At 42.6% G+C, this 14,591-nt stretch overlaps 2 protein-coding genes across 2 annotated transcripts in view; one reads left to right on the top strand and one right to left on the bottom strand.

Annotated features, from left to right (window-relative positions):
* ZCCHC17 (zinc finger CCHC-type containing 17) overlaps positions 1-4,380 on the bottom strand; it is a 64,423-nt gene extending 60,043 nt beyond the window's left edge. Inside the window, exon 1 of the mRNA XM_035019253.1 lies at positions 4,284-4,380. The gene's annotated coding sequence lies outside the window, so the exon portion shown is untranslated. The remainder of the gene's footprint in view (positions 1-4,283) is intronic.
* A 98-nt stretch (positions 4,381-4,478) lies between these two features.
* SNRNP40 (small nuclear ribonucleoprotein U5 subunit 40) overlaps positions 4,479-14,591 on the top strand; it is a 33,204-nt gene continuing 23,091 nt past the window's right edge. Inside the window, exons 1-4 of the mRNA XM_035019252.1 lie at positions 4,479-4,746; positions 7,135-7,264; positions 8,959-9,052; positions 10,373-10,538. Coding sequence (XP_034875143.1) covers positions 4,603-4,746; positions 7,135-7,264; positions 8,959-9,052; positions 10,373-10,538 — 534 coding nt within the window. The 5' untranslated portion in view covers positions 4,479-4,602. The remainder of the gene's footprint in view (positions 4,747-7,134; positions 7,265-8,958; positions 9,053-10,372; positions 10,539-14,591) is intronic.

Genomic DNA, 14,591 nt, shown 5'->3' on the forward strand with positions numbered 1-14,591 from the left:
AAGCAGGAAAGAGAAAGAATAGTAAAATGAAAAAAACAAAAAACAAAACCCCACACCACACACAAAAATGGTCTCATAAAATGTGAAAGCTGAAAAGGAATTAATGGAGTTCACTTAGCCCATTACTTTTATCTAACTGAAAATGAGGCTAACAGAAGTCAAGTTACTTGACAAAGGCTGCTTACAGTTAACCACGTTGGCACTAGACCCCATGACCAGTACTCTCCTATCCCATACTGTTGTTAAAATCAATAATCCTGGAGGTCCCCTCCAAGACCTCTGATAACAACAGCTAGTATTTGAGTGTTTATTGGCCATGCGTTAACCTAAAGCTTTACTTGTCTTAACTAATTCATTTTTTAAAATTTTTTAAATTTATTTTTTATTAAAAGATTTTATTTATTTGACAGAGAGAGACACAGAGAGAAAGGGAACACAAGCAGGGGCAGAGGGAGAGAGAGAAGCGGACTTCCTGCCGAGAGGGAGCCCGATGTGGGGCTTGATCCCAGAACCCTAGGATCATGACCTGAGCCGACGGCAGACGCTTAACGACTGAGCCACCCAGGCACCCCTCTTTTTTTATTATTAACATATAATGTATTATTTGTTTCAAGGGTACAGGTCTGTAATTCATCAGTCTTACACAATTCATAGCGCTCACCATAGCACATACCCTCCCCAATGTCCATCACCCAGCCACCCCATCCCACCCCCCTCCACTCCAGCAACGCTCAGTTTGTTTCCTGACATTAAGAGTCTCTTATGGTTTAACTAATTCTTTTTTTGACCATGCTACAAGATAAGCAATCATCATTGCCATTCTATAGATGAAGAAACTAAGACATGAGAGAAGCTAAGTAATTTGCTTAAGATTACAAAACTATGAATGATGGAGATGAGATTCAAATCCAATGAACATTTTTTCTTCCCTTTCTAGATTGTGAAATTCTTCTAAGCATTACATTATCACTTGTTACACATTATTATATCCCTCCCCCCACAAATCTCCAGCGTCTAGCACAGCGTAAGGCACGTTGTAATTTATAACCAGATACTGAAGTACTTCATTTTATCCTATTTTAAAATGTTAGTTAACTCATCAATTCAGCACATTTACTGATGCTTATGCCAGGTCCCGTGCTAGACACTTCATAAACCTTTCAATCCTTAAAACAATTCTATGAAGTAGATATCCCTGTTTACGGAAATGAAGTAACTTGCCCAAAACTCATAGCTAGAAAGAGACAAATATTAGGCCATTCTGAGGGCCACACACATGCCACTAAACCACCTCTTTCAACACAGTCCCTATCTCTCAAAGACTTCCTACTCTGGTAGGGATAATGGTAACCAATTACAATGCAGTGTTATCAGTGCTAAAATAGTGGCTAGGTTCAAGTGCTGAGAAAACAAGAGAGAGCAAGGATTTGAGGACACAGGGAAGTTTAAGAGGTGACAACCGAATAGGATGACTTTAAGGATAAATGGAAGTCCTATAGCAGAGAATACTGTTCTTTGACCTCATTAGAACCCTAATCTATTGAACTCTACTTTCTTCCAACCTATTAGCCCTCTCCAGCTTGGATTCCATAGCCCATCATTTCAATAATACCCTGGCCTCCCTTTAACCCCATGTGTTTACATCTCACCTTTCTGGCATGAATGGAGTATAGCTGCAGACAACAGAACCCATGCTAGCTAAGTTAAGCAGAAAGAGAGTTATTGCCAAGTATTATATGGCTTACAAAATTACTTGAAGGGCTACAGGAGAAGGCTCTCTTGGAACTTATGGGAACAAGTCTTAACCCACAAAATAAGTCTTTCCCATGATCAAGAAAGTTATGGCTATCATTGCAGAAAGTCACTTAACCAGCAAGTTGATGACTAAAGAAATCCACTGCCTCTGCTATGATACTTGCCAGCAAAACTGGATGGCTCTCACCCTCTTTGTCTCCACATCTAACTCAGTTCCAAATTCAATTCTCACCTTAAGTGCAAAGGAGCCTAGGAAATCATTTTTAGCATTCCAAACTTTTCAGTAAGAGAAGGCACATTAAGAGGTGGAAAAGTGTGCTGAGCAAGTCAAATCACCAGTCCTCACCATACCTGGATATGTTTTCTCCATGCCTACACTGAATATCCTGATGTTGCTAGAAAAAAAAAATATATATGATCTCCAACCTCAAATGGGCCCTTAATTCTGCAAGACAATTCTACATTTCTCTGGTCTATTCATTCTCCAACAATCTACAATGACTTTCACACTTTCTACAATCTTCTCAAATCTCTGACCTCCTCTTATTCTAAGTATATGATCCCATCACATACTTTCCAAAAAAAACAAAAGCCATGAGAAAGGAACTCATTTTACCAGTACAAAACACACAAACAACCTGTATCTATTGCCCTCATTTTATTCTTCCTTTCTATTACCTGGAGAAACTTCCTTCATTTCCATCTTCCTAAGATTGTTCTAACTGTAGTTTGGATCCCCATCCATTCCCATGCTCTCAGCAATGACCCAATTTCTCTCCTGTGTTTTCAATTTCTCCATCACCCTCTCAACTGAGTCCTTGGTGACCTCTCATCTCCTTCAGCTTCCACATCCTCTCCTCTCCTTTACAATCATATGTATGAAAAATACTCTAGATTCACTGCCTCCATCCATTTCCTTCTCTGAATCTTTGCCTTATATCTGGCTTCTGGTCCCACCACACCAATTCTCATGAAGGACACCATAAGCTCCACAAAGATAAAGCCGAGAGACATTTTTCAATTCTCATGATATTTAAATTCCAGGATTTTCTAACACAGACCATTTCCTGCTGCTGAGACAACATTCCTCTGGTCCTCCACTCTAGCTCTTCTGTTTCTCTTGTGGACTCCTGCTCCTGTTCTTGGCCATTACATGTTGGGACCACTCAAGGTTCTCTTAGTTGATCTTACCCACACCTATGGCTCAATTATCCCCTATATGCAAATTACGCCCAACTAAATATTTTCCAAAACATCTCTGAGTTCCAAAGCTGTATTTCAAACTGCCTCCTGGGTGTCATGAATGACCTCTCCCTTCCCCTTCCAAAAAAAGAACTACCCCATAGCCAGAAACCTAGGAGTTCTGTTTGATTTCTCTTTCACTCCCTGAATCCAATCCATCACTAAGTTCTACTGATTTTACCTCTTTATCTCTAGAATCTGTCCAGTTCTCTGCAGTTGTACCAATACCTCAGTCCTCACTGCTAATATCTCTCACCTAAGTGGTCTATCTGCATCTGTCTCTCCTCCAATCTGTTCATGCTACTGAGACTGAACAGCCACCTCTCCCCCCACACGGCTCTCTCCCACAACAACAAAAAAACCCAGTGGTTTCTCATCAGTCATGAAGTAGAAGTCCTGCACCTCTACCCACCTCCAGCTGCAAACTGTACCAGACTCTCCTTCATTCCCTCTGCACTGGCCACAGTGGCCTCTTTTTGCCTTTTAGTCATTTTCTTCCCATTTGCCGCAGGGCCCCTGCACATGCTGTTCTATATGGAATATTCTGCCTTCCTCCCTTGACCCAAGTAATTAGAATTCTTCCTTCAGGTATCAATTCAGGCATCTTTTCCTCACAGATGCCTTTTTGCTTATTTCAGGCACTCATAGCATCAGGCACCTCTCCTAGGCAGCACGTATTTTACAGTTCTTTGAGATCGCCGAGTAACATGTTTGCCCTCCCGGACTCAAACCCCTGAGGTCACGGACCATCTTTGGTTCACAATGTATCCTCAAGGCTCTTTCCAATAAATACCAATTGGACGATTAAGGAGAAGACCTAGTTCCCAAGTATGAATCCAAATTTCTCAAAAGACCGTGCTCTGGAGAAGCAGGAGTCGGATATTCCTCTCATCTCTGTCTCTCTCCGAGGCACAGAGCAGGCCCTAGTAAAAGGCTGCACCATCAGTGGCAGAAACAAGTCGGCCTCCTCAGCCAGAGGGGAGCCTGGTGGAGCTGGGAGCCAAGACTTTCCTCCCTGGGGGCGTCCGGCACAGGCACAGGGCTGGACACGGCAGATGCTGGACGAACAAGTCAGCGGTCGAGGGCCTCAGACGGCCGCAGAGACCCCAACGCTCTGCTCCAGCCGAGAAGGGGAACCTAGGCTGCTACGTGCCGGCGCTGGGACCTCGGGGTCCGCCTTTGCCCCCTGAAAACCTTCAACTGAGAAGGGCCAGGCTCAGGCCACACAACCAAGGCGCTGCCTCCAGATGCCTCAGCCACCCACCCACGACCTTCCCTCTACTTACTCTGTGTCAGCTCCGGGTCTCCCCGCCGCAGCATTGCGCGAAACGCCAAAACCAGACAGCGCTCCCACCCACAAGACACAGCGCGCCTAGGTGGGACTCCGGCTCCACCCACCAATCCTGGCACAGTACTCTCGTGACGCTAGGAGAGCTGACCAATAAAAGAAGAGCAGTCAGGGGGCGGTTCAGAGGGGAACTACTGGAAAACGATTGGTTTCTCCAAGCCGGAAGTACTAGGGGAAGAACTAATTTGGAACCAATCGCGCGCTGCCTGAGGGTGTCGGCGCGGTCAGTGGCGGCGCTGAGGAGAGGGGTTGCCGCCATGATAGAGCAGCAAAAGCGCAAAGGCCCAGAGTTGCCACTGGTCCCAGTCAAGCGGCAGCGGCATGAGTTGCTGTTGGGAGCGGCGGGGTCGGGCCCCGGAGCGGGGCAGCAGCAGACGGCGCCGGGCGCTTTGCTGCAAGCGGTAAGTGAAGTAGCAGGCGGCTTTCGGCCCTCGGCTCATCTTCCTCTCTGAGAGCCTAGCACCCGGTGATCCCACACTGCGGAGAGGGAACGCGAATAGCTATCTGCAGTTAAAGTAGGGAAGTACTGTGAAAGCGGTCGACACCCCCGCGGATGCCCCATTCGTTCCCCGGTAGGACGCCCGTTTTCAGCGTCTCGACCACCCTGTGAGGTGGCGTTAGAATCGAAGTTAAAGACCTTGAACTCAAAACTGGTAACAGGGCTTTTTCATACTTAATCTTCCCCAGGGATCGCGCGTAGAATAAACATTCAGAAAAGTCTGTAGAACGGATGGATGAATGAATGAAAGAATGAATGAATGAGGGGCGGAAGGACATGAATGAGACCCGCTCGCTTTGGGACTTTGGACAAGTTGCTCTCCCCTTTTTTTCTCAGCCCTAGTACTGTTATTAACAACAACCGAACAATTGCTAACATTCATTGAGTCCCTGTACTAAGGGCTTTGTGTATGAAAACTCCATTAATCTTGGTAACAGCCTAAGAGTTAGGAACTCTGAGTGTAGTGTTTTGTAAACTCTTCCTGGTAAATGATAGAAAGATATTTTAAACCCGAATCCATGCTCTTAACTGCTTTTCTTGTAAGATGGAGGTGATGATCACATCTCTCTTCCTGTGCTATTAGGCTCAGATCAAGAAATACATGTGTCTCCTCTCTCAACCTTTCCACCAGCCGGTGAGCAAATCCTGCTGGCACTGTCCTCAAAATATATACCAAATTGCTACCCTTGTGCCACCTCCATCACTAACTCCTGGTCTAAGCCATTGTTTTCTCATCTGGCATTATTATAGTGAGGTCCTAACTGGTAGTCCTGTTTCTGCTCTTGTGTGATCAGTCTTTTCTCAGTCCAGCGGCCAGAGAATCTTGCTAAAGGTCAGATCACGTTACCCTCTGCTGAAAACTTTCGATGGCTTTCCACTTCACCCAGAGTTAAACCAAAATCCTTACCATCTTTTGCTTGTTTTCCCTTTACCTCTCAGATCTACCTATTTTCCATTGCTAACCCTGCTCTAGTCTCGCTGGCTTCCATGCTCTTGCCTGAAAGCCTTTGCATTTGCTGCATTCTACCAGAATGCTCTTCTTCAAAATATCCACATGGTTTACACACTCAGCTCCTCCAAATCTTTGTTCAGATATCATTTTTTCAGTGAGGGCTTTCCTGACAACCCTGTTTTAAGTTGCAATACCCCATATGCATTAATCCACATTGCTTTTTTTTCTCTATAGCACCTACCACCCACTGTATGTTTTATTTGTTTTCTTTCTCCCTCTCTCCTCTTCCTCCTTTCCACTAGAACACAAACTCCATTGTTTATTTTGTTCAGTACTATTTTTCCAGTGCCTAGAAGAGTGCCTGGCACATAATATTTTTTTAAATAAATGAGTAAACTGGAAACTACTAAAAACATTTGGGGACTATTGATAGTGTACCAGTCCTTCTCTCTGAAAAGTAGTTTTATTGAATTGTCCAAGCCTAGGCTTAGTATCGAGACCATAATCAAAACTACTTTCCTGGGTAATATGTACCCTGCAGGGTGGTTGGGAAGCACAGTTCAGTCATTCATTAAATGAGCTAGAGACTGGGAAAACAGTGTTGAATGACACAAGCAGAGTGCCTGCACTCACAAGGCTGCTTTTCTACCAGGGAAAAAGAACAAAATGTGTAAACAAATACATAAGGAAGGTAATTTCAGGTAGTGGTAAGTACTATGAAGAAGTACAGTAGGATTAATGGAATACAGAGGGGAGATGTGGTGCTGCTTGAGTTTGAGTGATCAAGGAAAGACTTTCTGAAGAGGAAACATTGGAAGGAGCTAAACACAGGAAGATCAAGGGAAGAGGATTCTGGTCAGGAGCAACAACAAATGTGAAGATCCTCAGACAGAAATGAGCTTAACATGTTTGAGCAATTCAGAGTTGGCTATGGGGGGGCGCCCGGGTGGTTCAGTTGGTTAAGCGACTGCCTTCGGCTCAGGTCATGATCCTGGAGTCCCAGGATTGAGTCCTGTATCGGGCTCCCTGCTCAGCAGGGAATCTGCTTCTCCCTCTGACCCTCCCCCCCTCTCGTGTTCTCTCTCTCAATTAAATAAATAAAATCTTTAAAAAAAAAATGTTGGATATGGGACAGGAGGAAAGTGAGGGAGTAGTTAGTAAACAGGTAGACACTGGACACTTCAGCAGGAGGGGATTAAATTAGAGGCATAAGTTAATATGAGAAGAGTTGCCATTCTCTAAATCAGGAGAAGTCTACTCAGTTATTGTTTCCCAAGTCTTTTGCATCCTCCTTTGCCTGTCTGTAGTGACTACCCTGTACTTCTGTCTTTTATTTAGGGACCTCCAAGGTGTTCCTCCCTTCAGGCCCCAATCATGCTGCTCTCAGGACATGAAGGGGAAGTGTACTGCTGCAAGTTTCACCCCAATGGATCCACCCTAGCATCTGCAGGATTTGATCGACTGATATGTAAGAGATGGGTTTTTGAAGTTGGAGTAATTGCTCTCTGCTAAAAAACCTTTAATGCCACAGAAGGTATCAGTCTGAATTGGTCATATCACAAGCTACATAGCTAACATGCTAAAAGAGTATAATAAGAATGTTGAATGATCTTGGATATAGACCTCAAGGTCCATGTGGTAAATACAGAAGGGATTATGTTACTAGTTGGAAAGTGAGTTGCCGTACTTTGAGAATATCTTCCTGATGGAGACAAATCTTGAGCTGATGTAGCCGGACAGGAGATCTAGGCATACTGAGTTAATGGAATAATGAGGAGAGAAATAGCTTTTCCTTTTCCCAAAGATGTGAGGCCTTCATCTTGATACACTTATAGAATCCTAGCATATGGGAAAGAAGGGTGGGGAGGACCCTAAAGTGGCAACTCAATTGGATAATTTACTTGTAGATCATTAGGATCTGTATCCAAGTGGTGCCTGGCTGGCTCAGTCAGTAGAGCATACAACTCTTGATCTTGGGGTTGTGTGTTCAAGCCCCATGTTGGGTGTAGAGATTACTTAAAAATAAAATCTTAAAAAAAAAAAGGTCTGCATCCCGATTCTCAGCTGCTAGTTGGCAATACCCACTTTTGAGAAATAAATTGAAAAAAAAATTATTTTAGAAGACTCGTGAGAAAAAGCAAGAGAAAAGATATCAGGAGCATCTGACTGCCTTTTATTCTGGCATCGTTTGTTGCATTGTGAAATGAAGTGAGTCATTTAGCTGTTTGCTTTAAGTCTGGACCTCCGGGTGGATGATAGTTGTCTTTGCTGTCTTGATTTAGGTGTTCTAGTTCTCTGATCCTTAAGCTTAACAGTGGCCAAGCATCTGGAAGACTTACAGTCTTTGCAGAACATCCTTGAATCGATAAGCTTATTTCATCAAACAAAAAACAGTTTATCAACCGAAAAATAATTACTATGTTTCTGTGCCTTATTATATATAGAGGTGCTCCTTAGTAACACTCATTAAAGTTCATTCCTTGCTAGACCAGGTTCCCTGGGGACAGGAACTGTGTCTATTCATTTATCCCATTTTATCCTAGCACCTGGCATGTTACAGGTATATGGTACATGTGGAATGAGTAAATGTAGTATAAAGTCATTGCCATGTGACCTTCAAGTCAGTTTCAGCTTCCTGGGTTTTCTGTAAGTGCTGTCATTTTGCAGTCTCTTTATACTCAACCAACATGTAGTAGTGAGTACCAACTTTTTTAACATTACAGCAAAAATCTTAAGATTTAAAAAAATATATCTATTTTTTTTATAGCTTTTATTATTTGAGAGAGAGAGAGAGAGCACGGATGGGGAAGGGCAGAGGGAGAAGCAGACTCCCCACTGAGTGGGGAACCCGACGTGGGTTTTAATCCCAGGACCCCAGGATCATGAACTGAGTAAAAGGCAGATGCTTAGCTGACTGAGCTACCCAGGCACCCCCCAAAATTATATCTATTAACTAATTTTTTCAGCCTTACGAAATATGAAAATATTGCACTATTTTTATTTTTAGTGTCAGGAAAATTGGTCCAGTCAGTAGAGCCAATAGTGTTCCAAGGGAGTATAATCTCAAAACTGTTGTGGTAAATTTTTAAGTACCTTTTCTATGGCTGATGATGAGTTTTCTTTTGTGTAGTAATGATCACAGAACCCCTGTCTTCCTAACAGTGTTGTGGAATGTCTATGGTGACTGTGATAACTATGCTACATTGAAGGGACACAGTGGGGCAGTGATGGAGCTGCATTATAACACTGATGGCAGGTGAGTAAGTAGGCTGAATAATGGAATGACAGCTGCTTCTCATACTAATTTTTCTTGGCATCCTTTCACATTTTATCCTTAAGTTTTCTCTCAGGAGACATTGCTGTCAAACACTACCGCATTTTGGGCAGCTACTTTATTATCCTATCACTATCAACCCAATTTCTTGTTCCACGTATGCATTTGTAAATACATCTCTATCATCTAACATCAGCAGCCAGGTAAATTTGTTTCTTTAAGACGTAAAACAAAATGTAATTTTATATGCAGAAATCAGCTATTTTTACTATACAAGCAATAAAATATTTATTTTGAGAAACTCAAAAACATATAAATAAAAAAATAACCCATATTCCTACCATTCCAAAGATAATCACTGTTAATATTTTGATACATATTTCTCAAGTTTTTTTCCTACTTAAAGCTGTTTGGTTTTACATGTACATTAGAGGCCCACGTATGATCTTTTCTGCTGCTTTTTTCCTTTAACATTCACCTAATATATCATTTATTATAACATACATTTATCATAAACATTTTAATGATCGCATAATGAATTACAGTAACTATATGTAATATAGAAATGTGATTATACAAAGTTAATTAGTCCTAATAGGTATTTCAGTAAACATTCATTATTTTATACCTCTGATCTCTATAAAATGATAAGGTCCCTGAATCAACTGGTACATAGCCTTGTATACATTTTTCCTGTTAATATTTGAGTAAAGATAGCCTTATAAAATCAATTATAACTTAGAAATCATTGTCAGGGGCACCCAGCTGGCTCAGTCCTAGGAGCATGTGATTCTTGAGCTCAGAGTCATGAGTTTAAGCCCCTTGTTGGGTGTAGAGATTACTTAAATAATAAAACTTAAAAAAAAAAATCATTTTCAGAGATGAAATAAAAACTTTGAATTTTAGAGAAAGGGTTAAAGTTACTGAGTCACTGGGTCAGGAATTGCCACAGTCTGTCTTCCCTCTGTAGGAGGGAGTGATTAAACATTTCCAGATGGGAAAGTGTCTAAAGCGTCTATCAAGGAGGAAGATATTGAGAAAACTACTGTATTAGGTTGGAATATATCATGGGGACTGACAGAAGGACATTTATTTACATTTTCATGGGGTAGACCTCATAACCTGGTCAGAGAACCAGTAGGATTTTGGTAGGTAGGGTGAGGCATGCCTGCATCATGTGTCAGACTGTCAAGAGTACAACGTGTCAGTGGCCGTAAAGAGTTTGGCACACTTTGGCAAGTGGGGAGGATGGATGGTTATTGTTCATCTTCACTTACTTGGTTTTTGTTCTTCTTCTTGTAGTATGCTCTTCTCCGCATCCACAGATAAAACTGTGGCAGTGTGGGATAGTGAAACAGGCGAGAGGGTTAAAAGGCTGAAAGGACACACTTCCTTTGTGAATTCCTGTTATCCGGCCAGGAGGGGCCCCCAGCTTGTCTGCACTGGCAGCGATGACGGGACAGTTAAGGTGGGTGTTGTCCGTCTGTATGTTGCAGTTTCTGAGGTTCCATAATGTGAACTTATTTTGCCTTCCACCTATGGTGTAGCCTCCTCTCCACAACTTTGTTTTAACAGTCATTTCCCAAAACAGAGGTCTTTTTTTTTTTTTTTTTTATAGGGAGCGAGCGAGTGGCGGGGGTGTGGGGGGCGCAGATTGGGAGGGAGAGAGACAAGCAGACCCCATGCTGCATGTGGAGCCCAACACAGGGCTCAGTCTCACAACCCTGAGATCATGACCTGAGCCGAAACCAACAGTCAGACACTCAACCAGCTAGGCCACCCAGGCACCCCCCAAAAATGAGGTCTTTTTAAATAACAGTATTTTTAAGTATCTTGTAGAATGTTAGAACCATGTTGAACCATTGTGACTTGGAATGAAATGGACCAGCTGAGTTGGATTCTTGACTGAGCTGTTAATGTAATTATGTGATCTCAGGCAGTTCACTTTTCTGATACTGTTTCTCAGTCTTTAGAACAGTGACAGTAATATACATGTCTTACAAAGCTGTTGTAAAAGTATAGTCACTATATGAAAAGATCAGTATATGGTTTAGTAACAGGGTCATTTAGTCCAGTGATTTCCAACTTGTCTTCATGTCAGACTACCTGAAGAACCTGTTAAAAATACCCAGATTTGGGGCATCTGGGTGGCTCAGTCATTAAGCGTCTGCCTTTGGCTCAGGTCATGATCCCAGGGTCCTGGGATCGAGCCCCACATCAGGCTCCCAGCTCCGTGGGAAGCCTGCTTCTCCCTCTCCCTCTGCCCCTGCTTGTGTTCCCTCTCTCGTTGTCTCTCTCTCTCTGTCTCTCTCTCTCTCTCTCTCTGTGTCAAATAAATAAATAAAATCTTAAAAAAAAAAATTAAAAACCCAGATTCGGGATGCCTGGGTGACTCAGTCGGTTAAGCATCTGCCTTCAGCTCAGGTCATGATCCCAAGGTCCTGGGATCGAGTCCCACATCAGGCTCCTTGCTCAGCAGGGAGCCTGCTTCTCCCTCTGCCTGCCGCTCCCCCTGCTTATGCTCTTTCTCGCTGTCTCTCTGACAAATAAATAAAATCTTAAAAAAAACAAAAACAAAAAACCCAGATTCTAGTTCAGTAGGTCTAGAATGAGAATTTTTGTTTTTAAATTAAGACTTTTTTTTTAGAGCAGTTTTAGGTTCACAGCAAAATTGAGGGGAAAATACAGAGATTTCCCATATACCCACTGCCCCCACACAGGCACAGCCTCTCCCATGATCCCCACCAGAGTGGTATATTCTTTTACAGTTGATAAACCTAAATTGACACATCATAATCACCCAAGCCCATAGTTTATATTAGGGTTCACATTTAATGTTACACATTCTGTGGTTTGGGACAAACATATAATGACATGTATCCATCACAGTGGTATCAAACAGAGTATTTTTGCTGCCCTAAAAATCCTCTGTGCTCCTTCTATTCATCCCTTCCACCCCTGACAACCACTGATCTTTTAACTGTCTCCATAGTTTTGCCTTTTAAGATTGGTTTCTTTTACTTGGTGATATGCATTTTAAGATTCTTTCATGTCTTGCAGACAGCCTCTCCTCTGCTGTCCTGCCCACAGTTACCTTGCAGTGTATTCAATAAACTCCTATCTCCTTTAAAAAAAAAAAAAAAAAGATTCTTCCACGTCTTTCCGTGGCTTGGTAGCTCATTTGTTTTTAGTGCCAAGTAATATTCCATCGTCTGGATGTACCACAGTTTATTTATCCATTCACTACTAAAGGACATCTCGGTTGCTTCCCAGAGTTGGCAATTATGAATAAAGTTGCTATAAACATCCATGTGGGAGTTTTGTGTGGACCTAAGTTTTTCAACTCTCTTGAGTAAATACTGAGGACTACGATTGCTAGATCATATGGTAAGAGCATATTTAGTTTTTAGAGACCACCGATCTGGGTGCCTGGCTGGCTCAGTTGATGGACTATGCAACTCTTGATCCCGGGGTTGTAGGTTTTTTGTTTTTTTTTGTTTGTTTTTAAAGATTATATTTATTTATTTGAGACAGAGAATAAGCAGGGAGGGAGGGAGAAGCAGACTCCCCGCTGAGCAGAAAGCCTGGTGTGGGGCTAGATCCCAGGACCCTGAGATCATGACCTGAGCTGAAGGCAGCTGCTTAACCGACTGAGCCTCCCAGGCACCCCTTGGGGTTGTAAGTTTGAGCCCTGCGTTGGGTGTAGTGATTACTTAAAAATAAAATCTTAAAGAAAAAAGAAACCACGAATCTGTCTTCCAAAGTAGCTGTACCATTTTGCATTCCCACCAGCAAGAATGAGAATCCCTGTTACTCCACATCCTCATTTGGTGGTGTCAGTGCTTCAGATTTTGGCTTCTCTAATAGGTATATAGTAGTACCTCACTGTTTGTTTAATTTACATTTTCCTGATGACATATGATGTGAAGCATCTCTTCATCTTTTTGTCATCTATGTATCTTCTTTGGTGAGGTGTCTTAAGATTTTAGCTCATTTTTTTTTTTTTTAAGATTTTATTTATTTATTTATTTGTCAGAGAGAGGAAGAGGGAGAGAGCACAAGCAGGGGGAGCGGCAGGCAGAGGGAGAGGGAGAAGCAGGCTCCCCACTGAGCAGGGAGCCCAACATGGGGTTTGATCCCAGGACCCTGAGATCACAACCCGAGCCGAAGGCAGATGCTTAACTGACTGAGCCACCCAGGCGCCTCTTTAGCTCATTTTTTAATCATGTTGTTTGTTTTCTTATTGTTGAGTTTTAAGAGTTCTTTGTACATTTTGGATAATAGTCCCTTATCAGATACACAAATATTTTCTCCCTGTCTTGTGGTTTATCTTCTCATTCTCTTGACATTGTCTTTTGCAGGCAGAAGTTTTTAGTTTTAATGAAGTCCAGTTTATCATTTATTTCTTTCATGGATTGTGCCTTTGGTGTTGTATCTAAAAAGTCATTGCCATACCCAAGGTCATCTGTGTTTTCTTCTGTTACCTTCTAGAAGTTGTACTTAACATTTAGATGTGTGATCCATTTTGAGTTAATTTTTGTGAAAGGTGCAAGATCTGTGTCTAGATGCATGTTTTTTGCTTGTGGATGTCCAGTTGTTCCAGTGCCATTGGTTGAAGAAATTCATTTGCTCCGTTGCCTTTGCTCCTTTGTCAAAGATCAGTTGACTGTATTTATGGGGGTCTATTTCTGGGCTCTATCCTCTTCCATTGATGTATTCTTTCTCCAATACCACACTGTCTTGATTACTATAGCTTTATAGTAAGTCTTTTTTTTTTTTTTTTTTTTTTTTAAAGATTTTATTTATTTATTTGACAGAGAGAGACACAGATAGAGAGGGAACACAAGCAGGGGGAGTGGGAGAGGGAGAAGCAGGCTTCCTGCTGAGCAGAGAGCCTGATGCGGGGCTCGATTCCAGGACCCTGAGATCATGACCTGAGCCGAAGGCAGAGACCTAATGACTGAGCCACCCAGGTGCCCCAGTATTTTTTTTTTTAATATTTATTTATTTATTTAAGTAATCTCTATACCCACCCTGGGGCTTGAACACACAACCCATCGTGGCCCAAAGTGGAGTGTCAGGGCCCAAGTGAGGTGAGGAGAGCATCCATGCAGGATGGGAGCAGTCCACTGTAGGGAGATGGGGACTGACAAGGGTAAGGATGGCATCCATATGACACAGAGTAGGTAGTCCAGTATGGGGATTTGGAGGGGGGAGCAGGCCAACATGAAGAGTCAATGCCCTAGCAGGGTAAAAGGGTCATCTACACATTGGTGGGGGAGAAAGTATGGGTGTCAGAGCTTGAGCTGAGAGTGTCCACATGGGGTGGGAACAATTTAGGTAGGGAGTCTGAGGCTAGCATTCCTGAGGAAAGGCAGCCTGGAGAGGGATATTAGAGCCAGAGCAGAGTGAAGGGGGCATTCATACAAAGGGATAACCCAAATGAGGTGAGGAAAGGGTCCACATAAGGAATGGGAATCACAGTTCAAACAGGGAAAGGAAGACATCCATGCAGGAGAAG

This window comes from Mirounga leonina, unplaced genomic scaffold (genome assembly GCF_011800145.1).
Source record: "Mirounga leonina isolate KUSES-001 unplaced genomic scaffold, KU_Mleo_1.0 Mir_173, whole genome shotgun sequence".
Taxonomy (NCBI): Eukaryota; Metazoa; Chordata; class Mammalia; order Carnivora; family Phocidae; genus Mirounga; species Mirounga leonina.